At 42.5% G+C, this 26,057-nt stretch overlaps 1 protein-coding gene across 3 annotated transcripts in view; it reads left to right on the top strand.

Moving 5' to 3' along the window:
* The window catches only part of DCAF6 (DDB1 and CUL4 associated factor 6), a 345,809-nt gene that overhangs the window by 127,652 nt on the left and 192,100 nt on the right, over positions 1-26,057 (top strand). For all 3 annotated transcript variants that reach the window (XM_083173172.1, XM_083173173.1, XM_083173174.1), the window contains exons 7-9: positions 7,076-7,211; positions 11,702-11,907; positions 14,751-14,844. In XM_083173172.1, the coding sequence (XP_083029298.1) occupies positions 7,076-7,211; positions 11,702-11,907; positions 14,751-14,844 (436 nt within the window). The remainder of the gene's footprint in view (positions 1-7,075; positions 7,212-11,701; positions 11,908-14,750; positions 14,845-26,057) is intronic.

Consider the following 26,057-nt stretch of genomic DNA (forward strand, 5'->3'; position numbering starts at 1 on the left):
GAGGGATTATTCCAGGTAGGATCCAGTGTCCTCACTATGAGTGTGGCTGTGCTTTGGTGGTAAAGTACCGCTGGAGGAAGTTCTCAGACCTTGTGGGGCTTCCCAATCAATTTGGTGGTAAAAAGTGTGGTTTTGCTTGGTATCTGGTCGACCAAAAGGCTTTTAGTATCAGCAGTATCGTTTTGGTGGAAATCCAGTCAGCCAGGGCTCTTATTTCATCAGCAGAGGATAAGGTGATGCCAAGTGATAATTGGAGGTCTGCTCAGATAGCCACCGACATGTTTCGCTGAACTCTTCAAGCTTTTTCACCTTGAAAAAGCTGACAGAGTTCAGTGAAACATGTCGGTGGAGTTGAGAATAGAAAGTGTGGCGAGCGCAGCGAGCCACCGAGCCTGAAGCGTGGCGAGGGGACGCGGACACCTGTACCTGCTTCGGGCTCGGTGGCTCGCTGCGCTCGCCACACTTTCTATTCTCAACTCCACGCCGACGTGGATAGTGGGGGTATGTAAAGGTCGTAGGACGCGTACCGCCGCCCCTCGCGGGCTCGCCATGCTTCAGGTTCGCGTTGATAGTGGGGGTGGTACAGCCTCAAAAATGCCAGTTGGGGGCCACTGAACATGTTTAATACTAATTCCAATGCATTTGGATGCTTTTCAGTGCAAAATCTGCGATGCAATGTTATTTTTTCGCATACGATGGCCATCGTGGGAGCCGTGATACTCCATAAGTACCAAATGTATTTCCCATGTCCAAATGTATATGAAACTGTTCTACCGCATGTATCTAACCCCTGCTAGATTACACAAATTCTGGCCAGCACAGTCTGACTTGAGATGGCGGAGTTGTGGATCGGTGGGTGATGTTATTCACATTTTTTGGTCATGCCCACATCTCCGCCCTCTATGGAATTGGGTTGAAGACATCATACTGAAGGCAACTGGCCTCCATATCGCCTTGTCCCCACATATCTTCCCAGATTGTATTCCTATCCATAATAGATACCTTATCATGCATATGTTTATCGCCACTAAAACCGCCATCGCACAATTTTGGAAGCACCCTACTCCACCCCCAGTGGACCTAATAATGGCTAAGCTTACTCACAATTGTACTATGGAAACCTTATATAGTCGATACTCCCCTTCTCATTCCTCACTTCTACCGAAGTGGTCTGATTGGCAGGAGTTCCTCTCAGGGGGCTGCCAACACACATCCCATATGTAGGCGGACTTCTTTATTCTTTATACTTTTCCCATTGATGCTCTATTTGATCATTTTGCTATTTACATATGAATCCTCTATTGTCAATTGTAAATTTTATGCTATTCTGTTTTTCACATTGCCCTGTGACCCCCCCCCCCCCCCCCATTTTCTCCTTTCTAAATAATAATAATTGTATCCCACTGTGGATCAAACCGGTATTGCTGCTAATATAACTGTGCCTCTAACTGCTAGGCTACAGACACCTGTGATTTTAGTTGCTCCATTGGTGTACAATATACAGTCCAGTATGAGACATGCCCCGTAGAGTGCGCTGTTTTCATGGTGCAGTACAGTGTAATGATAGACAGCTTCTTAAATAATGTACCATGTGAAAGTTATCCAGCATTAGTAAAGGTTAGCATGGATTCCATGTTGATACAGAAGCAATCTGTACCAACGACATGTATATCCGAACACATATGTTCTTTCAAATTCAATCCAAGTACGCTTTCCCTAATGTAAGGACTTTTTCACTAAATTAAGGACAAAATCTGTAGTGGGAAGTTGCGTGGCAGCCTGACATTGCGTTTTGTAGAAGACAGATTTTTTTTTTTTTTTATAAAGAAAGTTGATTGGCCAGCTTTTTTTGTCACCCTTATTTATACCATATAAACAAGCGTTACAGAGTACTGTACAGTATGTGTGAATTACTGTATACAATATTACAGAACACACCAATGACATGTACAGGCATGTGCTGTACTGTTTAGGAAAAGTGACATCTGGTGGTCAATCAGTAGTATTGCAGGTTACAATTACAACATTACTTTCATATCTACCGCGATTTATAACGGGACTATATCGCAAGGAGCAGGCGTGATTCGCATAGCGCATGTTATGCGGTACGCAGCCACGATGTATGAGGACACATCTGTATGATGCTCATGACAAAGATTTGTTGCACAGCCGCAGCACATGAAAGTAATTTTAAGGTTAGAGAGGATGGATAAAACTTTATAAAAAAAAACAACGTATTATTAATTAAAGAATACAGAAAATCAATCACTTGAATAATTAACGAAAACTAACGAAAATTATACAGCATTTTCATCTAGTCAATTTTAGTCATGACAACATAGAGGAATGTTTAGGCAACATTTTCGTTATTAAAACATTCTTACATTTGTTATCATTACATTTTACTCACGGAAAATACAGATGGAGCGCCTCTCTTCCTTGGCCGGGGATCGCCAGAATGTCCTCGCTGTCGATCGATGGCGAAGAGGCACTCCATCTGACAGGGACGCTCGTGAGTCTCACACGTACGTGCGTCCCAGTTTCAGGACGGTGTCGCTGCGGGTTCCTGCCCATCTCGACTTCAGGGAGAAGGGCAGGGATAGGGGGGGTCGGCGAGGGGCACTGGGGGAGGCGGCGGGAACCCGTAGCCAGCTCCATGGGCACGGGGCGTGCGAGCGTCTCGGGCTTGCACGCCCCTGGCGAGAGCCGACCACTGGTGGGGGCTGGCGATACTATCCTGCAAAAATGAGGCCGGCTCCATCTGTACGTTAGTCGACAAATACTTTTAGTCTAAATTTTCGTAGATGAAATTAACACTATCATACTGCAAGCTAAATTAGATAATATCCCCTTTCTGTGGAAAAAAGCAGGCTATTTACTGATTCAGCAAAAACATTAAATTCGCTGTGCAAAATTAAAGAAATCTTGAAACCATGGCCTATTAGGGTTATTTGAAGTTCTAATAAAGGTATAAATACAATTAAGTACAAACAGCAGAGTAAAATAGCTTTGAACAATGAAACAATCTTTGTTATATATACTTAATAGTGAGAAATCCCCTGACTGTTGTTAGCAGGCACTATTACAACTGATTTATTTCTGAATAGATTTATGAGAGGTATTGATGCCTTATGTGGCCCTTTTTAAACTCTAAAAGTAGTAATAAGAATGGTACTTGTTTCCTAGCACGGCCACAATCGCGGGCATTGGGTGTCATTTTTAGTGGTCTGCGACGCGACCGACGCGATGCCCCCGATTTTGCCATTGAAATGCATTGAAAACAGTCAAAATCACGTCGGTCGCGTCGTATGCGGCTAAAAATGCTTAAATGGTCCAGACGCGATGCCCGCGATTTCCCCATAGGGAACAATGTTAAATGCTTAAGTTTACCCGCGATGCCCCCGATTTCCCATAGGAAACAATGTTAAATGGCTCAATTTACCAAAATCATCATAGGGAACAATGGTAAATGGGCCAGAAACCCCCAAAACCACCCCTGAACATTGAAATGTCCCCCCAAAAGTAGTTCACGCCACCCCGCGATCAACGTGAACCCGAAGCGTGGTGAGCCAGCGTGGGGCGGCGGTACGCGTCCTCCGACCTTTTCATACCCCCACTATCCACGTCGGCGTGGAGTTGAGAATAGAATAGTGTGGCGAGCGCAGCGAGCCACCGAGCCCGAAGCGTGGCGAGCGCAGCGGATACCTTCACAGGTAAACGCGTCCCTTCGCGGGCTTCACAGGTATCCGCGGGGCACGCTGCGCTCGCCACGCTTCGGGCACTATTCTATTCTCAACTCCACGCCGACGTGGATAGTGGGGGTATGAAAAGGTCGGAGGACGCGTACCGCCGCCCCTCGCGGGCTCGCTGCGCTCGCCACGCTTCGGGTTCACGTTGATCGCGTGGTGGCGTAAACTACTTTTGGGGGGACATTTCAATGTTCAGGGGTGTTTTTGGGGGTTTCAGGCCCATTTACCATTGTTCCCTATGATGATTTGGGTAAATTGAGCCATTTAACATTGTTTCCTATGGGAAATCGGGGTCATCGCGGGTAAATTGAAGCATTTAACATTGTTCTCTATGGGGAAATTGCGGGCATTGCGTCTGGACCATCGCACCCGTTTTTTAGTGCATGCGATGCCCCCGATTTTACACCCGATGACCACGATCATGATCGTTGTGGCCGTGCTAGGAAACAAGTACCATAAGAATAAGCTATTATCCCTTAAGAGCTAAAGAAAATATATTAACAAAATGCAAATGATCTCCAAGCATGTACCCATATTGTTATCAACCCAATTCCCACCTACAAGGACTTTGTTTAATTGTAATATGTTGTTGGATGTTTCTTGAAGAGGTTCAGTTGAAACATACTTGCCTATCCTCATGGGAGCCATAGGAGTCTCCCAGTTTTTGGGGTAGTCCCCCGAAGCCCTTAAAGAGTAAGCGGACTCATCCAGACTGCTTCCTAGTGAGCAAGCTAGTGGAATAATCAGCAGCAATTGTGGAAATGGGGTGGGTCTAAAAATCTGGACTGACATAATTAAGATCCTTCCCTCACCATGAATCACATGCATTTCCCTGTATAAGGTTAAGCTCAGTTCAGCCCCACCCAGAAAAGTGGCCTACAGTGTCTCCTGTCTGGGCTTTGCCTGGAGAGAAGACTAAAAAAGTAGTTAAGTATGAGTTGATTTTACCATCCTCCTACAACCGTGATTAGAACCTTACTCCCTTTGTCCACTTTCTTTAAGCGTACATTCCTCTCCTGACATAATAACTACATTACATGCAGCCTTTCTCTCAGTTACATAATCACCTAATTGTTTTTTTCATGATTGCTTCTCTTGTGCTATAAATATTTTTACTCTAAATGGCTAATAATCAGTGTACACAAGAATGCTTAACTACAGAAATATACTGTATGCATTTGTTTTTGAGCCCTATATTTGTGTCAGCCTTTGTATAAAGAACATACTGTAGTACATATATTTGCTATCTCTAGCATAGCTGCCTACCCTCCTGCATTCTGCAGGAGACTCCTTGAAATAGCAGCAATCTCCCTCATTAAGAAAAGAAAAAGGCGTGGGGCACTCAAAGGTACACAAAAAATAAAACATAAAAAATAAACATACACATATAAAACATTACATATAATAAAAAAATGGTACACACAGTATACATATACAGTACATATTGGTCCTCAAAAGCTTTAAGGTCGCTTATCTTAATCAAATGTTATTTTTGGTCCCTTTTGGGAAGCACCAAAATGCCAGTTTAGACATTGGTTTATACAGTAGCTCAGCTTCAGGTTAAGCTGTATTAGGTGGCGATAGTCTCTCAAAAACCAAGAGTCATCCAATATAAATAGCTCCTGTGGTATTACAGGAGCTATTTGTTACACCAAACAGTGGATACTAATGCCGCATATGGAACATCGGCGGTAACATAACTGTTTCTAATTTCTAACATTGTTGCAATTAATTGTATGGCAGAACATTTATTTATATATTTGATGACTCTTGGTTTCTGAGAGACTATCGCCACCTAATACATCTTAACCTGCACATCTTCTACTTGGCCTGGCCCTTCTACAAACACATTTCCGCCACCTGAAAATCTAAATTTGGAACAAAAAAAAAAGGTACTTGTTTCCCAGCACGGCGCCCATCGTGGGTCATCGCATACCTTAAGTTAAGGTATGCGATGGACGCGATCGACGCAATTTTTGGGCTATCTTTAGCCTTTTCCCGACAATTAGAAAATCGGGTCCATCGCATGCCGTTCTAATGGCATGTGATGCGACCGACGCGATTTAACATTGAATGCATTGTATTCAATGTTAAATTCCTATGTAAAATCGGGTCCATTGTATGCCATTATAATGGCATACAATGCGACCGATGCGATGGACCCGGTTTTACATAGGGAACAATGTTAAATGGCCCAATAGACCCGATTTTTTATTGTATACCCACCCTGATGGGTAATTTGTATGTGAAATGGCCCCCCATTGTTAACGCCAGCCCACGATGTCAGCCAACCGGAAGTGTGGCGAGCGGCGGCGGTACGCGTCCTCCGACCTTTTCATATCCCCACTATCCACGTCGGGATTGATTTTATATAGTGTGGTGAGCGCAGCGAGCCACTGAACCCAAAGCGTGGCGAGCCCCGCGTAGTACCTGTGAAGTAATGTGCGGCCCCACGCGGGGCACGCTGCACTCGCCATGCTTCGGGCTCGGTGGCTCGCTGTGCTCGCCACACTATGTTAAATCAACTCCACGCTGACGTGGATAGTGCGGGTATGAAAAGGTCGGAAGACGCGTACCGCCGCCCCTCGCGGGCTTGCCACACTTCGGATTGGCGTTCATCGTGGGGTGGCGTTAACAATGGGGGGGATTTGACCCATTAGGGTGGGGATACAATGAAAATTGGGGTCTGGGGAGCATTTAACATTGGGCCAAATGTAAATTGGTTGCATGCGATGCGATCGACGCAATTTTTTAGGACCCGATGGATACAATTTTAATTGCTGGCGCCGTGCTAGGAAACAAGTACCAAAAAAATTATTCCAAGTGAAATTTAACATTTCCAAAATGTTAAATTGGTCTAGTCATGAAATTTTTAAAATAAGTATATACAGGTTGAGTATCCCTTATCCAAAATGCTCGGGACCAGGAGAGTTTTGGATAAGGGATTATTCTGTATTTCGGAATATTTAAAAATTTCAATTATGTATTTTGAGGTATCTTGCATTTATGATTTATAAACACATCAACCACATGAAATACACACAAATACATTTGATATTCGGATAAGGTATACTGAACCTGTATTATTCAGACCAATCAATTCCTATCGGGTCTGGAACCGGAAACCACTGATTTTTTTTATTGTGTTTTTGTTTTGTATTTTATTACCTTGCACAGATTTTCAGAAAAAAGATTTAGAAAAAAGTGTAGACAAATGTTTACTAAAGCTATTATATTTAGCTTTTTGATAGTCTGTAGATATAACCGAAAATTATAATTTTATTAGCGCTTTCTGTTTCAGTTTATTTTTCTTTTATTTTTTATAGGATGTTTTAATATATTGCAGACGGGCTGCTACCTCAATAACTGTTTGTCCTCCAGCACCATATTACCTCGCAGTTGGATGTTCGGATAGTTCTGTGAGAATATATGATCGGCGGATGCTTGCAACAGGAATCACAAGTACGTTACAAGATTATTGTTAGCCTACTAACCTGTAGAGGGAATTGACATTACATAACATTCCAGACCTTGTTATTATTATTTACTCCTACATCAAACTGGTGGCTATTATTCCAAACAAATGAAAATAGTTATTTTGAGATTTACATGTGGGTGTAGTTTAAAAGGATAAACTCCAAAGAGATACCTTATGTGATCTCTTTCCAAAACTGCTAGCCATTAAGGAAAATTTGAAGATAAAAAGGCACAAAAGCAGCTGCACACCTCTTGTTATTTTCAAATATTTATTGAAAAGCCCCTTATTGTTATTAGCAAATTAATTATCAGGAATATAACATGACAACCATAATAATTTTAAGGATATGACAAGAGAGAAAACTATGTCATCTCCAAATGGTGCACATACAGACTGGATGTAATAAAACTTCACTTTTATTGAAATCAAATAAAATTTCAGTTTTCAGACATATTGCAGAAAAAAAAAAAAAAGCCCTATTAAAGGGCTGAAACGTCAACGGACCTTTGGCTGTTTGGTGTTATTATTTCAAGTCCCGAGTGCCACGATTTTCTGCCCTACCATCCACTAGGGTGTGGTGGGAGAATAAAATAGTGTGCCGAGCACAGTGATGCATAGTGCCCCAAGCATGGCGAGCGCAGCGAGCTATGCGTGGGGACGTGGTGCTACGTTTCGTTGTCCATGTTGACTGTGTCGACATTTGGGTAAAAAAAGCAAAAAACCCCAAATCGCCCTTTTGACTGTCGACCTTCCCCATGTCGACCTAATGCTTGTGTCAACCTAATGACTTCAGTCATGTCGACTTAGTGGTGTTGACCTAATGCTTGTCGACCTAGTTTGTGTCTATCCAATAATCCTTTCCCACGAAAACTGCCAAACCGGATCTAAGAACATTAGATACATTAGATGGTATTAAATAAAATAATAAAAACATAGATGACACCGGTGGGTATATTATAAAACCTTAAAAAATATAGTTTGATATCACTTGTGCCTTATCAAATATTCAAATGTGCAGTTGTACACTGGTCATACAGTCTGTGATTAGCCTTTGTTATATATTGGCATATCTATTTCCTAGACAGACCTGTGTACTGTATATTTTATATTTATTCCATTGACTTATATTTAGCCTTGAATAATAGGCATATCTGCACATGTGAATATTTGATTCCAACTGTAGTAATAAAAAAACAAAAAAGAAAGAAGTTATATAAATGCACAAAATGTACTACACACTCATGATATAAACTACTGTTTGTATTTGACAACATTTTACAATTTTTTTTTTTTTAACTTGCAACAAAACTTTCACAATGAACTGCAGCAGTGCCTTCTCGTTTGTGATAGAATAGATTGAAATATCACTTTTTTTTTAACATCAATAGATTTTTATTGGTACAAAGTTTTTGTATGGGGTACAGAAAGTAAAAAGGGGGAAACGTGGGGGGAATGGGGGGGGGGGGTTGGACTTCAAATGCAATACAATTAAGTTGGGGTCAACATAATAGACATCTCCGATCGAGTCGCTACGCAGAGCGATCCATACTGACAGATAAAACAAAGACAAAGCCAAGGACACAACCTCTTAGTGCAATGCAATACCCTACTTGTGCAGGAAGACTAGCACAACCCGTCTCGGTCGCCACCTCCAAAAGGGGCCTAGTAACCACCGTGTGGGAAGGGGACGTCCATAGGGTTATACTCCTGGGATGGTGGGGGAATCAGGGTGTTCGTTCAGGCTAAATTGTGGCCCTTGGGGAGTGGAAGTGGAGGGCAGGGACCCGGCCCCCTCCTCTTCGGCTGTGTATCTGCTCCAGGGGGACCAACGGGAGTGAGGGGGGGGAGGGTTTGGGTGATTGGGGGAGGAAGCTGGTCTCCATATGGAAGTGGTGGTTTGTTTTTAGGATAACCTGAAGGAAGGGGGGTGGGGATGCCTGCTTCCAGTGTTGGGCCAAATTTGCCTGAGCAGCGATGAGAATATATGTCCGAGAACATACGTTTTCCCTTGAGGGATTTCCTGGGGGAACACCTGTAGCAAGGCAATAGTTGGGTCAGGTGCGAGGGTTGACTGTGGAGATTAATCTGAATACCTCTTCCCAATATGCTCTAAGTTTGGGGCAAGTCCAGAAAATATGATATATGGTGCCTATGTTCCCACATTGGCGCCAACATTGGTTGGAGCATGACGGCCAGAAAGTGTGGAGGCGGTCTGGAGTCAGGTAAAGTCGGTTAATCAATTTGACGTGCATCTCCGTGTGGTTGAGGCAGCGGGACATTGAGTAGGAAGATAAGAAGATCTGGCGCCACTGGAGTGGGGTGAACTGGATGCCCAGGTCAGACTCCCACTTTTTATGTGCGGATGTCCTAGTGAATTCACGGGGGTCATCAGAGTGCTATACCAGAAGGAGATATCTCCCCTGGAGTGCGTCAGGTTGGGTCGGGAGAGGGCTAGTTGGGAATGTGCGTCCGGTGGAGTAGTTGTGAAAGTGGGCTTTCCACCAATGGGCTATCTGTATATAATGGTAGTTTTCTGAGGCTGGTAATGAGAAAGTTTCTTGCAGGGAGGAGAATGGGAGTAACGCATGGGTTCCCATAGCATCCCCCAAGGTATTGATTCCACAAGCTTTCCATGCATTCAGATTGAGGTTGGGGATTAGTTTTGCTACTGTCGTAATGGGTAAGGAGGTGGAGATGGCCGTCTGGATGTGGAGGGTGGTATGCAGTTGGTCCCAAGAGTTTAGGGTAGCTATAGTAGATGGGAGCAGGCCTGGGAGGGGAGGCCTAACGTGTCTTGGTATTTTAAATAGGTCAGTGGGATAAGAGTGTAGTGGGCTCGCTCAATGCTCACCCAGGCTCTGGGTGCCGTATATTCAAAGTGATGTTTGATCGGGGCTAGGAGGCAAGCCGCCTGGTACTGATATAGATCGGGGAGGTCAAGCCCTCCTAAGGCTCTTGGGATCGACATTTTAGATCGGGCCATTGCTGGAGGCTTAGTGGACCAGACATATTTAGTCAGTATGGAAGTGGCTATCTTCAGATACTTCTTGGGGAAAGCGAAGGGGATGGTGCGGAACAAGTACATTAATTTAGGGAGGAGTGACATCTTGAATGCCGCCATACGTCCCAGCCAGGATATCTCAAATGAAAGCCAAGACTTGAAATATCACTTTAACGCTTATTTTACATAGTGTTTATTATGAAATACACTTAGGCCCTTACTCTGGTTGACTTGCAAGGCTAAAAATTCGCAGCCTTGCGTGTCCACCAGACGGCGTCCATCGAATGCCGGTCTGCCTGCCCTCCCCTCGCATGCCGGGTTAATTCGCACAGCCTGCGAATGGATGTTTAATGTAAACATCCATTCGCAGCCTATGTGGAAATACCAACATCATTCGATGGCCGCCGACCATCGATTAATGTGGAACAAGCACACCTTTCTAAGTGACTCACAGGTCACTTATACTTGCTTGCACACTCCACAAGAACTGGGCATGCAGCTGATATAGGAAAATATCAGCTGCCCACCCCGCACCCGCGTCACGGCCGCATTACCATGGAAACGCTCAGCATTTTCATTGGAACACCCATGAAATGCTGGGCCTTCCCATTGGCGGTTCCACCATATAGCGATTGTCCTTTCTATACTTTATTTAACCCATACTTGCTTACTTTTAAAAACTAGCTTCAGGGAGATTATAGTTGGTAGTAGAATTTTGCACAGTGTCCTATTGAGGGGGCGTGTCCTGCTCCACCCAAAGGGCGTGTCTAGTTTCATATATGGAGAGATTTTGGAAAGAGATTGTGAACGTGGCACCTAGAAGCGTGGGTGTGTACTGCTACATCTGAGAGGAATCTTTTATAATGACTTATATCCTAATGTAGATGAGCCCCAAAGCATTTAGTAGGAGCTACTATACTTGGTAAAGAGATACCATACTTGGTAAAGTGCTGGGACATGGTGCTGATGAATCAATGTAATTGTATCTATCTATCATTCCTTTTCCCCCATAAAATGTAACAGTGTAATGTGGGCTAGGTGAAATGAGGGAGATTGCTAGACTAATGAGGGCGAGAGGGAGATTGCTGTTATTTCAGGGAGTATCCTGCAGATGCAGGAGGGTAGGCAACTATGATTTAACCCTTTGAGTGCCAATGTTGCCGTGAGTGATGTGCAAAATGTCTGCTAAAAATGCCAGCATTGCTCACAGTGACTGTTCTCTTTGGGGGCAATATTTAACTAAACTTCAATTAATTGATTTGAATGTATTTGTATTTATTTATACTAAAAGAATAGTCGCTGTGAGCAACACTGCCATTTTTATCTGATATTTTGAGGCTCAGTAATAATGACACTTAAAGGGTTAAAAATTTCCTAGATATATAGTTGCTTCTAACTTTGAGAACACATCCTAAAACTTGGCTGTTTAAATGAATGCATTTATGCTTATTTGCCTTACAATGTTTATGACAGACAGTCGTGGAACTACAGGAATGTGTGCACGTTTCGTTCCCTCACACCTAACAAACAAGTCTTGCCGTGTAACATCTTTGTGCTACAGTGAAGATGGGCAAGACGTCCTTGTGAGTTACTCATCAGACTACATATATTTATTTGATCCAAAAGATGACCAAGGAAAAGAACTTAAATTTCCTTCATCTAGTCAGAGGCGGGAAGAGGTAAGTGCCTACTAAGTTGGAAATATGTTTCCTTTTTAGAATTCTGTATTAGTCCGTGATACTTTCATTGCATGGATTATTACCTTGTTTTCTCGGCAAGAATAGTATTAAAATATGCCTTTAATTATATTGCAGCATAATGTTCTAGGGAATCACCTGACGGTCTCAATAATTAATCAATAGTTTAATATGTATATATTCTGCTATTACTGGGCAACATCAAGAGACTGGCAAATTGCAATCTTATTGCAATAGTTCTATAAAGAGTGAAAAATCATAGGGCAGTATTCAATGAGAAAATTCTCCGTGTTTTATGGAGAATTTTTGCTTTTTTCGCCTTGGACGGAGCATTTTGCTCTCCAAAAGCGAGCAACCCTATTCAATGTGAAATATTCTCCGTCTTTCTAAGTGATTTTCTCCGTGTCTCTCCGTGTAGCAATTCTCCATCTTTTGATGGGGAGCTGGAATGTGAACTTTTAAACTAAAAGGTTTTTTTTTTTAATTTTGGTGTCAAAAAATCAGGTTTTTTTTCTGTGAAGGGGCATGTTATTTTTATTCATGTGCTTATAGCACATGAATATATATTTAATTTGAAAAAAAAATATATATATATTTTTTTTTTTACACAGTGCAGCCAGCAGGGGGCCGGAGCGCTCGAGCCGCTCATTAGATATTCATATATTCACTGCACCCGATCGTTAACATGCACGATCGGGTGCAGTGAATACTGGGTCCCCCGCTGGCTATAGGGGGGGGCAGCCTGTGCTGCCTGGGTCCCGGAGAGCCCCCCTCCCCTCTACATTCCTCTGGAGCAGCCAGGGAGACTATAATCTCTCTGGCTGCTTCCGTCCCCCGGCTCCCTGAAAGCTCCCTGCCGCGGACGCTCGTCCGCTGCAGGGGTTAAGACTCGCCGCGAGTGGCGGCGAGCATCAGCCACATTGAATAGTGGATAAAGTGCCATGACGGAGAATCTCCAAACATGGAGAATCTCCGCAAAAACACGGAGAGTGCATGGCGAGCGAAATAAAACGCTCTCCATGCACGGAGAATTTTCTCATTGAATACTGCCCATAGTGTCACACCTGAGGTGTGGCCCTTGACACTCTATTCAATGCAGCAGGGGCTCGATGCCCCTGCTGGCGAATTTTAACCCCTGTGGCGATAGCATTTGTGGGGGAGGGCTCCCGGGGCACAGACAGCAGAGGCTGCCCCCCAGGAATGCTGGCACGGGGCAGGGCGCCGGGGCAGGGAGCCTCTCCGAGTCCTCTGGTCCCGCATGTAACAAGCCGGGATCAGAGTGAAGTGAATAAATGAATATCAAATGAGCAGCTCCTGGCTCCCGGCCCCCTGCTGGTGAGAGTGTAAATAAAATGTTTTAAAAATTAAATATATATTAATGTGCTTTAAGCACATGAATAAAAATAGCATGCCCCTTCACAGAAAAAAAAATCAGATTTTTCGACACCAAAAAATAATAATACTAATAACCCTTTTAAAATAAAGATCACTTTCCAGTTCACCTTAAAAAGATATCGAATGCAAAATGGTGAATCATGGCATGGTAGAAAGCAATTCTAGCATTGAATACACTCTCGGCGAATCCCAGTGAAAACCCCATTGAAATACACCAGCGAATTGCAGCGAGCATGAAACGGAGAACTGGCTGGCATTCACTGTTCGCTTTCTGCGAACAGTGAACATTGAATAGGGTGAATCATATTTTCAGTGAAAAAAATTCACCGCAAGGAGTGAAAACAGCCCGATTCGCCGAAAAAACGGTGAATCGGGAGCATTGAATACTGGCCTTATTGTTTCATTTAATTGCTAACCTAACCTGCATTTAAATTGCGTGATAACCCTTTTTCACGAACGGTGAAAAAGGGTTATCACCTTCAATAAAATTGCCCTCTAGTGGCTTAATTAGAAACCAGAAGTGTATACGTAACTACAGCAAAAGAGTCGCTGTTACTTTAAGAGGTGCCGCTTTGCTCAGTAAATTAATTAATAAATAAGTATTTTAAATAACATATACATTTATTAAAACTATATTTTTCATAAAAAACATTATTCTTGAATTGCACTTCATATATAACAATTAACAATTAATTGACCAACAACATGGAACATATACTACTGGCATTCTAGTTTTAATATAGATTTTATGAGGCAATGATTGGTGTAAGAGAATTTCCAGTCCTGCAAACAATTGTAATCTCCAGTGGCTGTATTGATATGACACTTTTCTTGAGATTCTTCAATTGGGTGGTATCAGGATAACAGTCTCTCCATTTGTTTACCAGAAATGCACTCTGGATATGGATTTGGATAAAACTGCAGCCACAATATAAGGAGAACTGCAGGATAGTTGTATAGTCAGCGGTACTGCTATTAGCCAGCAGGGTCCAGTAATGGGGCTCACAAAACGCATTTCTCCGCCTGTGTGTAAACTCAGCAGCTTCCTCGCTTTCATTTTCCTTCTATTAGGAAAGAATAGAAGGAAAACAAAAGTGAGGCTTGGAACTCATAACCCGGAAGTGCGGCACAAATAGACACACTTCCGGGTTATGAGTGTAATCAACCAGCGCTCCTGAGTGACCCTAGGGCCACTACCTTTGTTGTTTCTGCTTAATTAGAAAGATTGTATACAGTATGATTTGTGAGGGCATCAAAATGACAAAAATCGAGGTAGAACTGATTGCAAATGATTGCAAACAAGTTGAAATCTGTTCTTCCCCCTGAGTTTTCTCATAGCCAGGGAGGAGAGTAATAACACAAAATGATGTCTGTTATTGCAGTAATGTTATTTAAATAAATTAATTTCACATTTGGTTTTACCCATTAAGGTACGAGAACCCCCCCTTAAGCGCCTTAGATTACGAGGAGATTGGTCCGATACAGGACCAAGATCAAGACCTGAAAGTGAACGAGAAAGAGATGGTATAATATAATTTTTGGAATTTAATTATTGCTTTATTTATTGTGTCTAATAGTAAGTAAGTTTTTTTATTTATATAGCGCACTTTCTCCAACAGGACTTAAGGCGCTTTACAGACATTAAAAATAACAATGCACATACTGTAATACAAAGGGGTATCAGTACAAGGAACAGGCAAAATGGCAGTACAAATATACATCACACGTACAGATATGCACAAGACGCATTCTAATAAGGGACACAGACATGGGGAACATATTTATCGAGCTCTGCAGTACCCAGGCAGCCATTCAACGGCGCCACATGGTGATTGCACAGCCAGATAGGGAGGCAGTAACAGTACAGATATATATATATATACTAGATGTACTCTAATGAGGGACACAGACATGGGGAACATATAATTACTGAGCTGTGCAGCACCCAGGCAGCCATTTAGCGTCGCCACATGGTGATTGCACCAGCCAGCACCGTACATATAGAACAGTAAAAGGTACACAGAGCTAGACATAACACAATTAAAGCACAATTCTTAGATTCTTAGTACACAATACAGCTGAGCTATAAGGAAGTGAATGAGAATAGATGCATGCATAGATTGTAGGTGAGTAAGAGAGCTGTAGTTGAAATACAAGAGTGCTGTGAGAACAGGAGGGAAGAAGAGAGAGGGCCCTGCTTGTGAGAGCTTACATTCTAGAGGGAAGGGTAAGACAGACAGTAGTGACACAGAATGGGTAGCAGTGAGCATAAATAGATTGTTAGGATGAAAGAATGTTATTCTTTTTGTTGTAAAGACATTTTTGGAAGTGTATTTCCATATTATTTTTGGGAGATTTACCTATTGCAATAGCAGTCAATACAATGAGTCTTGAACCACATTTCAATTATACAGTAATCCCCTTTTTTCTGAGGCTATTAATGGTTAACTTCAACAACCCTCAGCTTGGGTAATTTGTACCCTGCTCCCTACCCCTCTTGGCAACAGTTAATGTGTGTGTGTTTCATAAGGTCTACAATGAAAAGGTAAATTTGCATAATGTCTACATGGAAAAATGTCAACACAAGCACAATATTGACATGACAATGGTTGACACATGAAAAGGTTGACCTGCGTTTTCTCAAGTTTCTGGGGTGTCCGTTTTTATCTTGTAGCATATGAACCCCAATTAGCGAACTGCCTCTGCTTACATAGCTCGCTTCACACCATTTTTCTGGTAAGATTACCATCCCAATTCGCATGGATGGTAACGCATGAAAAATCTCAAACATAAGAAGTATTCATGTCAACAATATTCTGTGTCGACCATTGCCAGGCTAACCTTTTGAACATGTTGACTTAATGCATGTCCACCAATAAACTTCAAGATAAAGTCTGGATACCACTTCTGATATAAGAATTCAAGAGTGGTATATGACAATGTTGTCTACATAATTTCAAGTGGTTGTATCTGGGAAGAGGGATCAGCAGCGTTCTGAAAGGGTTCAGTATGATTTCCTAACATTTAAAATACAGACTGTCAAAATACTGGCAAGCATTGGCAGACAGTCAAAATGCTGACATTCATTATGCCAACATGATCAAAATGCTGACACTGTCAAAATTCCAACATCTAAAATAGGTCCATATGGACACAGTATACTGTAAGTTTACTGCGCTCACCATGCTTCAGGCACAGTGCCTTGCTGCACTTGCCACACTATTATAATCTAACTCTATTCCCATTTGCATCATGAAAGAGAACTCATGTCGACATTTAAAATTTCGGTATTTTGACTGTGCCGACATTTTGACAATCTCAGCATAATGAATGTCGGAATTTTGAATGTGTTGAGGTGCCCATACACGTTAAAATTATTGTATACAATCTTTAGCAGACAGTAAAAATACCAAAGGTGCCCATACACATTACAATTATTGTATACAATATCACATCTCATCGCATCTCTGTTTTGCGATGAGATGAGATCTAGTACAAACAGTATGTGCTGCACATACTTTTTGAACTAGATCTCATCTCATTGCAAAACCGATATGTGATGAGATGCGATATTGTATACAATATTGTATAAAATAATTGTAATGTGTTTGGGCACCTTTAGTATTTTTACTGTCTGCTAGTGGTTGTCGGTATTTTGACCTTCGGTATTTTGTCTCTCTGTAAATTGACTGCATCCCATCTGAGATGATGAGAAGATCAAGGGCCAGATTCTCTAAGCTTCAAAAGTGATAAAATGGAGAGTGATAAACAGCCAGCCAATCAGCTCCTGTCTGACATTTTCCAAACACAGTCTGTGACATGGCAGGTAGGAGCTGATTGGCTGGCTGTTTATCATTCTAGATTTTATCACTTTTGAAGCTTAGAGAATCTGGCCCGAAGACTGAAGCCAGTAACTCAATCTAGTAATGGAGGTGCACACATTTCCGAATACATTGCAAGGTGTTACACAACTGTGACTGAAAGTTCAATACACTGTCCAATGATGCAGTTGCATTCTCCAATCTGTATGTCCTTATGAAGTATATTGTATATACTCACTTCTAGAATAAACATGAGGTTATTTTCAATTTTAAAACTTTGATCATATTGTGACTACCTAGCATGACAAGGTGATATAACAACATTGTTACATTTTTCTTTTTTTTTAATAAATCTGTTTATTAGTTTTCCGACAATATAACAAGATGCCACACACATATAAATACACGTATACATATATGTATATATGGACCTTAAAAGGCCGATTTTTCAACAGATTATAAATGCGATGAAAATGAACATTTGCCATGTACATAGTGTTATACAATCTGTTGCCTTATAATATATAAACTTCTGTTGATTTATAGCTATAATATCTCTTATCTTCTAGCTAATTATAAACCATGTGATATTTAATCTCTACAGCCCATACAATTCCAGGCTATAAAGGAAAACAAACAAAACATACATCCACAGAAAGGGTTCTGCCACACGCCTCTCCTAGGATAGAAAATTGAGGCATATGGGGGGAGGGGAAGGGGATCTGTTGGGGGAGCACTAGAAGGTTCTCCAAGCACATCTCTCTATTTTTCTTAGTCCCTCCTTTTTCCCCTAATATCCCACTCCATTTACCATGTTATTCGATCCCTTTATTATTAACCAGTCTTCCTGGATACTTTCACTTTTCCCCTCCCAGTATCCATTAACCCCTTCCTGACACAGCATGTTTTTGCCTTCCTGACAAAGCCCTTTTTTTCAAATCTGACATGTATCACTTAAGTGGGGATAACTTTTTTTTGCTTTTACTTATCCCAGTGATTTTGAGATTGTTTTTTCGTGACACATTGTACTTCAAGTTAGTGGTAAATTTTCGTCGATACAGTCTGTGTTTTTTTGTGAAAAATACCAAAATGTCGGAAAAAAATGGAAAATTTAGCAATTTGCAAAATGTTAAATTTTCTGCTTGTGAGACAAATAATCATACCACTCAAAATAGTTAATAACTAACATAGACCATATGTCTACTTTATGTTTCCATCATTATTTCAACTTCCTTTTAATTTTTTTGGACACTAGGAGGCTTACAATATGAATAGCAAATTTTCAAGAAAATTTCAAACACTGATTTTTTTAGGGACCAGTTCAGTTCTGATGTGACTTTGAGGGACTTGTATGTGAGACACCCCCATAAATGATGCCATTTCAAAAACTGCACCCCTCACAGTATTCAAAACAGCATTTTGGAAGTTTGTTAACCCTTTAGGTGTTTCACAGGAATTAAAACAAAGTGTAGGTGAAATTTCAAAATTTCATTTTTTTTGCAGATTTGCAATTTTAATACATTTTTCTAAGGAACACAGTACATTTTACTAGAGAAATGTGACTAAAAATTGATTCCCCCAATTCTTTTGTTTTCATAAATATCCTATATGTGGCCCTAGTGTGCACGTTGACCAAACCACAGGCTTCATAATAGAAGGAGCACCTACTTGATTTTGGAGCCTCCTTTTTATGAGATTATTTTTTAGGCACCATGTAGGTTTCTAGGCACCATAAGATGCTAAAAGTTAGGAACCCCCCCACAAGTGACCCCATTTTGCAAACTACACCCCTCAGGGAATTCATCTAGGGGTATAGTGTACATTTCAAACCCCCAGGGGTTTCACCAATTGTGGTACAACTGGGCAGTGAAAATGAAAAATTAATTTTTTTACACAAAAATGCAGTTCTGGCTCCAAATTTGTCATTTTCACAAGGAATGAAGGAGACAAAGCACCCCAAAATCTGTGCCCCAATTTCTCCCGAGTATGGCAATGCCTCATATGTGACCAAAAAATACCAGTTGGGTGCATGGCAGGACTCAGAAGGGAAGGAGTGATTTTTGGATTTTGCAGCTCAGATTCTGGTGGAATGTTGGTGGGTGCTATGTCGCATTAGCAAGACCCCCAAAGCACCAATACAGTGGAACCCCCCCACAAGTGACCCCATTTTGCAAACTACACCCCTCAGGGAATTCATCTAGGGGTATAGTGTACATTTCAAACCCCCAGGGGTTTCACCAATTTTGATACAACTGGGCAGTGAAAATGAAAAATTACATTTTTTTACACAAAAATGCAGTTCTGGCTCCAAATTTGTCATTTTAACAAGGAATAAAGGAGAAAAAGCACCCCAAAATCTGTGCCCCAATTTCTCCCGAGTACGGCAATGCCTCACGTGACCAAAAAATACCAGTTGGGTGCATGGCAGGACTCAGAAGGGAAGGAGTGATTTTTGGATTTTGCAGCTCAGATTCTGGTGGAATGTTGGTGGGTGCTATGTCGCATTAGCAAGACCCCCGAAGCACCAATACAGTGGAACCCTCCCACAAGTGACCCCATTTTGCAAACTACACCCCTCAGGGAATTCATCTAGGGGTATAGTGTACATTTTAAACCACCAGGGGTTTCACCAATTTTGATACAACTGGGCTGTGCAACTGAAAAATTAAATTTTTTACACAAAAATGCAGTTCTGGCTCAAAATTTTTCATTTTCACAAGGAATGAAGGAGACAAAGCACCCCAAAATCTGTGCCCCAATTTCTCCCGAGTATGGCAATGCCTCACATGTGACCAAAAAATACCAGTTGGGTGCATGGCAGGACTCAGAAGGGAAGGAGTGATTTTTGGTGGTGGAATGTTGGTGGGTGCTATGTTGCATTAGCAAGACCCCCAAAGCACCAATACAGTGGAACCCCCCCACAAGTGACCCCATTTTGCAAACTACACCCCTCAGGGAATTCATCTAGGGGTATAGTGTACATTTCAAACCCCCAGGGGTTTCACCAATTTTGATACAACTGGGCAGTGAAAATGAAAAATTACATTTTTTTACACAAAAATGCAGTTCTGGCTCCAAATTTGTCATTTTAACAAGGAATGAAGGAGAAAAAGCACCCCAAAATCTGTGCCCCAATTTCTCCCGAGTACGGCAATGCCTCACATGTGATCAAAAAATACCAGTTGGGTGCATGGCAGGACTCAGAAGGGAAGGAGTGATTTTTGGATTTTGCAGCTCAGATTCTGGTGGAATGTTGGTGGGTGCTATGTCGCATTAGCAAGACCCCCGAAGCACCAATACAGTGGAACCCCCCCACAAGTGACCCCATTTTGCAAACTACACCCCTCAGGGAATTCATCTAGGGGTATAGTGTACATTTCAAACCCCCAGGGGTTTCACCAATTTTGATACAACTGGGCTGTGCAACTGAAAAATTACATTTTTTACACAAAAATGCAGTTCTGGCTCAAAATTTTTCATTTTCACAAGGAATGAAGGAGACAAAGCACCCCAAAATCTGTGCCCCAATTTCTCCCGAGTATGGCAATGCCTCACATGTGACCAAAAAATACCAGTTGGGTGCATGGCAGGACTCAGAAGGGAAGGAGTGATTTTTGGATTTTGCAGCTCAGATTCTGGTGGAATGTTGGTGGGTGCTATGTCGCATTAGCAAGACCCCCGAAGCACCAATACAGTGGAACCCCCCCACAAGTGACCCCATTTTGCAAACTACACCCCTCAGGGAATTCATCTAGGGGTATAGTGTACATTTCAAACCCCCAGGGGTTTCACCAATTTTGATACAACTGGGCAGTGAAAATGAAAAATTACATTTTTTTACATAAAAATGCAGTTCTGGCTCCAAATTTGTCATTTTCACAAGGAATGAAGGAGACAAAGCACCCCAAAATCTGTGCCCCAATTTCTCCCGAGTACGGCAATGCCTCACATGTGACCAAAAAATACCAGTTGGGTGCATGGCAGGACTCAGAAGGGAAGGAGTGATTTTTGGATTTTGCAGCTCAGATTCTGGTGGAATGTTGGTGGGTGCTATGTCGCATTAGCAAGACCCCCGAAGCACCAATACAGTGGAAGCCCCCCACAAGTGACCCCATTTTGCAAACTACACCCCTCTGGGAATTCATCTAGGGGTATAATGTACATTTCAAACCCCTAGGGGTTTCACCAATTGTGGTACAACTGGGCAGTGAAAATGAAAAATTAAATTTTTTACACAAAAATGCAGTTCTGGCTCAAAATTTTTCATTTTCAGAAGGTATGAAGGAGAAAAAGCACCCCAAAATCTGTGCCCCAATTTCTCCCGAGTACGGCAATGCTTCATGTGTGACCAAAAAATGGCAGGACTCAGAAGGGAAGGAGTGATATTTGGATTTTGCAGCTCAGATTCTGGTGGAATTTTGGTGGGTGCTATGTCGCATTAGCAAGACCCCCGAAGCACCAATACAGTGGAACCCCCCCACAAGTGACCCCATTTTGCAAACTACACCCCTCAGGGAATTCATCTAGGGGTATAGTGTACATTTCAAACCCCCAGGGGTTTCACCAATTTTGATACAACTGGGCTGTGCAACTGAAAAATTACATTTTTTACACAAAAATGCAGTTCTGGCTCAAAATTTTTCATTTTCACAAGGAATGAAGGAGACAAAGCACCCCAAAATCTGTGCCCCAATTTCTCCCGAGTATGGCAATGCCTCACATGTGACCAAAAAATACCAGTTGGGTGCATGGCAGGACTCAGAAGGGAAGGAGTGATTTTTGGTGGTGGAATGTTGGTGGGTGCTATGTCGCATTAGCAAGACCCCCAAAGCACCAATACAGTGGAACCCCCCCACAAGTGACCCCATTTTGCAAACTACACCCCTCAGGGAATTCATCTAGCGGTATAGTGTACATTTCAAAAAATACCAGTTGGGTGCATGGCAGGACTCAGAAGGGAAGGAGTGATTTTTGGATTTTGCGGCTCAGATTCTGGTGGAATGAATGGTGGGTGCTATGTGGCATTAGCAAGACCCCCGAAGCACGGTGAAATGATGAACCTAAAAATCCATAGATGTGTGGTATATTTTAAAACACTCCTTTATACATAGGCCGGGTTTGTCTGGGCAAGTGTCACACTGGAAAATAGTTTGCTTTCTTATTCCCTTTTTATAGCAAACTTTGCACCTTTTTTGTGTCCTGCCCTTTTTTCCAGTGGAGGGGATTTCATCAGGAAAATGCTGCCCTGGTACAATACGGGGGCCAGTACTAGAAGTACTGGGGCCCTCTGCCTGCTGGTTCCCAAATATTAGGCCCTTTATGACTTCCTCTTGAAAGTGCATAAATGTCTCCCTCTGGCTGGTAGAACGGAATAGCACGTAAGCGTTATACAGTGCCATCTGGATGATATACACGGCCAGCTTCTTGTACCAGATTTTTGTTTTCCGCAGGGCACTGTACGGCTTCAGTACCTGATCTGAAAGATCCACTCCGCCCATGTACCTATTGTAATCCAGGATACAATTAGGTTTTGAGGTGTGGGTACTGGTACCTCGTACAGGGACGGAGGTGGTACTGTCTCCGTGAATTGTTGTCAGTATAAGGACATCCCTCTTGTCCTTATATTTGACCAACAACATATTTTCGGTGCATATTCCCCTGCTTTCACCCATTCTCATTACTTGGGCAATGTGCGTTTTTGGGAGGCCTCTTTGGTTCTTGCGCACAGTACCGCAAGCTGCTGTACCTCTTGAACCAAGGGCCTTAAACAGGGGGATGCTGGTGTAAAAGTTATCCACATAGAGGTGATAACCTTTATCCAGGAAGGGGTGCACTAAATCCCAGACAATTTTTCCACTAACACCTACGAGGGAGGGGGGGCATTCTGGCGGTTCAATTCTTGAATCCTTCCCTTCATATACCCTAAACCTGTGGGTGTACCCTGAGGTGCTTTCACACAGCTTATACATTTTTATGCCATACCTTGCCCTCTTACTGGGAAGGTACTGGCGGAATTTAACCCTTCCTTTAAAATGTATAAGGGACTCGTCTATGCAAATGAATTTATCTGGGATGTACATCTCTTCAAATTTGGCACTGAAGTGATCAATGACCGGCCTGACTTTGAATAGCCGGTCAAAGGTGGGATCATCTCTGGGTGGGCACTGTGCATTATCGTTGTAATGCAAAAATTTAAGGATTAACTCAAAACGATTCCGGGTCATGGCCATACGGTAAAATGGGGTGCTGTACAGAACATCTGTACTCCAATATTGCCTAATTTCTGGCTTTTTTACTATGCCCATATGAAACACCAGACCCCAAAACGTCATCATCTCTACTGCATCTACAGGGGTCCACCTAGCAAATGATGACGTGGGGTTTTGAGCAATAAACTGCTGGGCATATAAATTAGTTTGGTCCACCATTAAATTTATAAAATCATCAGAGAAAAATAATTTGAAAAAGTCAATTTCTCTGAGACCTGTGGAATCAAATTGGATTCCTGGGATGGCCAAAAACTCAGGAACCTGGGGCTCAAAATTGTCTGGTGGTGGGGTCCATACGAGATCAATTATTGGGGGGGGGGTCTCAGCTGCTCTACGGGGGCGTCTTTGAGGGGGTCCCTCATCACTAGAGGAGGAAGAGGAGCTTAAGATGAATCCTTCAAATTCCCCGCTTGCCTCACTGGCTGTGTCAGAGTCAGAGGCAAGCTTGGCATATGCCTCCTCCGCTGAATACATTCTTCTGGATGACTGGGATGACATTTGGGATGACATTTGGGATGCCATTTTTATTTTTGTGTTTCTGGTAGTGAAATGTTTCAACACGTGTATAGTGTAGGGGGGGTACAAACTTTATTTCAACCAGGGGGGTATGTAGTGTGTAGTGTGTATGTAGTGCAGAAAAAAAAAAATACTTTATACAGGAATTTGATTCCAATAAAAAAAAAAAATAATTGATGGGGTTAAAAAAAAAAAAAAATTGAAGGGGTAAAAAAAAAAAAAAAAAAAAGGTCCTGCGCCAAAAATTGAGCACAGATGTTGGTCAGTAACGTCCGTCACTGAACAGCGCTCAAAGGCAACAGGAATTTGATCAAAAAAAAAAAAAATAGATCAACCCTGTGCCGAAAAAGCTGATCAGTGATGTACGTCACTGATCAGCGCACAGTGGCCACAGGACACCCACAAAATCACAGTGTGTGTAAAAAAAAAAAATTAAAAAAGACCCCACAGCACCCTCAAAAAAAAAAAAAAGGTGATCACTGATGCGACACTGATTACCAGTGAGGGGCAGCAGGTGCACAACCTTTGGTGCAACTGACAGTGCAACTGGCAGCAACTGACAGGTATATATATATATTAAAAAAAAAACTCTGCACCCCCAAAAAGTTGCTGATCACCTCAGATATAGTGATCAGCACAAAAGGCGGGGGCAGCAGACACAAAATATAGCACTCTCTATCACTCTCTGTCACTATCTCTCTCTATCTCTCTATCTCTCACTATCTATCACTCTATGACACTGCAGCAGCAGCACTGACAGTTATATATATGAAAAATAACCCCTGCACCCCCAAAAAGTTGCTGGGGGTGCACAAAAGGGGGGCAGCAGACACAAAATATAGCAGTCTCTATCACTCTCTGTCACTATCTCTCTCTATCTCTCACTATCTATCACTCTATGACACTGCAGCAGCAGCACTGACAGGTATATATATATAAAAAAAAAAACTGCGCCCCCAAAAAGTTGCTGATCAGTTAATTTATACTGATCAGCACAAAAGGGGGGGCAGCAGTCAGTTATATAAAAAATATATAGCACAATCTGTCACTATCTCTCTCTATCTCTCTCTATCTCTCTATCTATAACTCTATCACACTGCAGCAGCACAAAATATAGCACTCTCTGTCACTAGCCCTCTCTATCTCTCTCTCTCTATCTCTCTATCTATAACTCGATGACACTGCAGCAGCACAACACAGCACAACACAGCACAGGAAGTCACAAGAAGTAGCAAGATCCAGGCAGTGATCAGGTAAGTATTTTGCAAGGTTCAGGTCAGTATACTGCGGCAGCTAGGCACGGTGACCGCACTGCACGCAATTCCAGACCGGAATGGCGTCTGCAGTGCAGTCACCGTTAGTTTAAACCCCCCCTCCATGGCTGTGATTGGTTCGTCGGTCCGACGAACCAATCACGGCCTTTGGGGGCGGGCGGGGTGAGGTGGGGTGACACCAGTGTCACCCTTACACCCCGCGGTGATTGGTGCTGTACTTTACAGCACCAATCACCTCCGATCCCTGTGTCACCGGCGAACGTTATTCGTCGGTGACACAGAAAACGCTGTGAATGGCTGTTCACACTGAACAGCCAATCACAGCGATCGCCGACGGGGGGGCGGCATCGCAGCCCCCCCTGGGCATGCAGGGACATGTCTGCTGTCAGGGACAGCAGACATGTTTAAACTGTCACCGCGTCTATAGACGCGGTGGCAGTTAAATGGCATGACGTACATTTATGCCATGTGTCGGGAAGTACTTCCCGACCATGACGTAAATGTACGTCAAATGTCGGGAAGGGGTTAAGACCCGGTCAAAAATACAAACACAGACTACACATTAATATAACACTACAATACAATGATTGGGGAAAGGGGGTGCGGGGAGGGAGACAGGGATGGGGGGGGGGGGGGTAGGTGTCTCTTTGGTCCAGACTATTCTACTCACATAGGTTCCGCTGTATCTAATTTGGATCTCCCTATCCTTATGGTCGCATCAAATTATAGTGTTATGGAATTCTGCCCACGGTGTCCATACTTCCCTAAACAAGTCTAGATTCTCCTCTACTAGTCCTGCTAAGTATTCCATTTGATATAGGTGCCACACCGTCTCTTTAATTATTGCCATGGATGGG

This window comes from Crinia signifera, chromosome 2 (assembly GCF_055691185.1).
Source record: "Crinia signifera chromosome 2, ASM5569118v1, whole genome shotgun sequence".
Classification (NCBI taxonomy): Eukaryota; Metazoa; Chordata; class Amphibia; order Anura; family Myobatrachidae; genus Crinia; species Crinia signifera.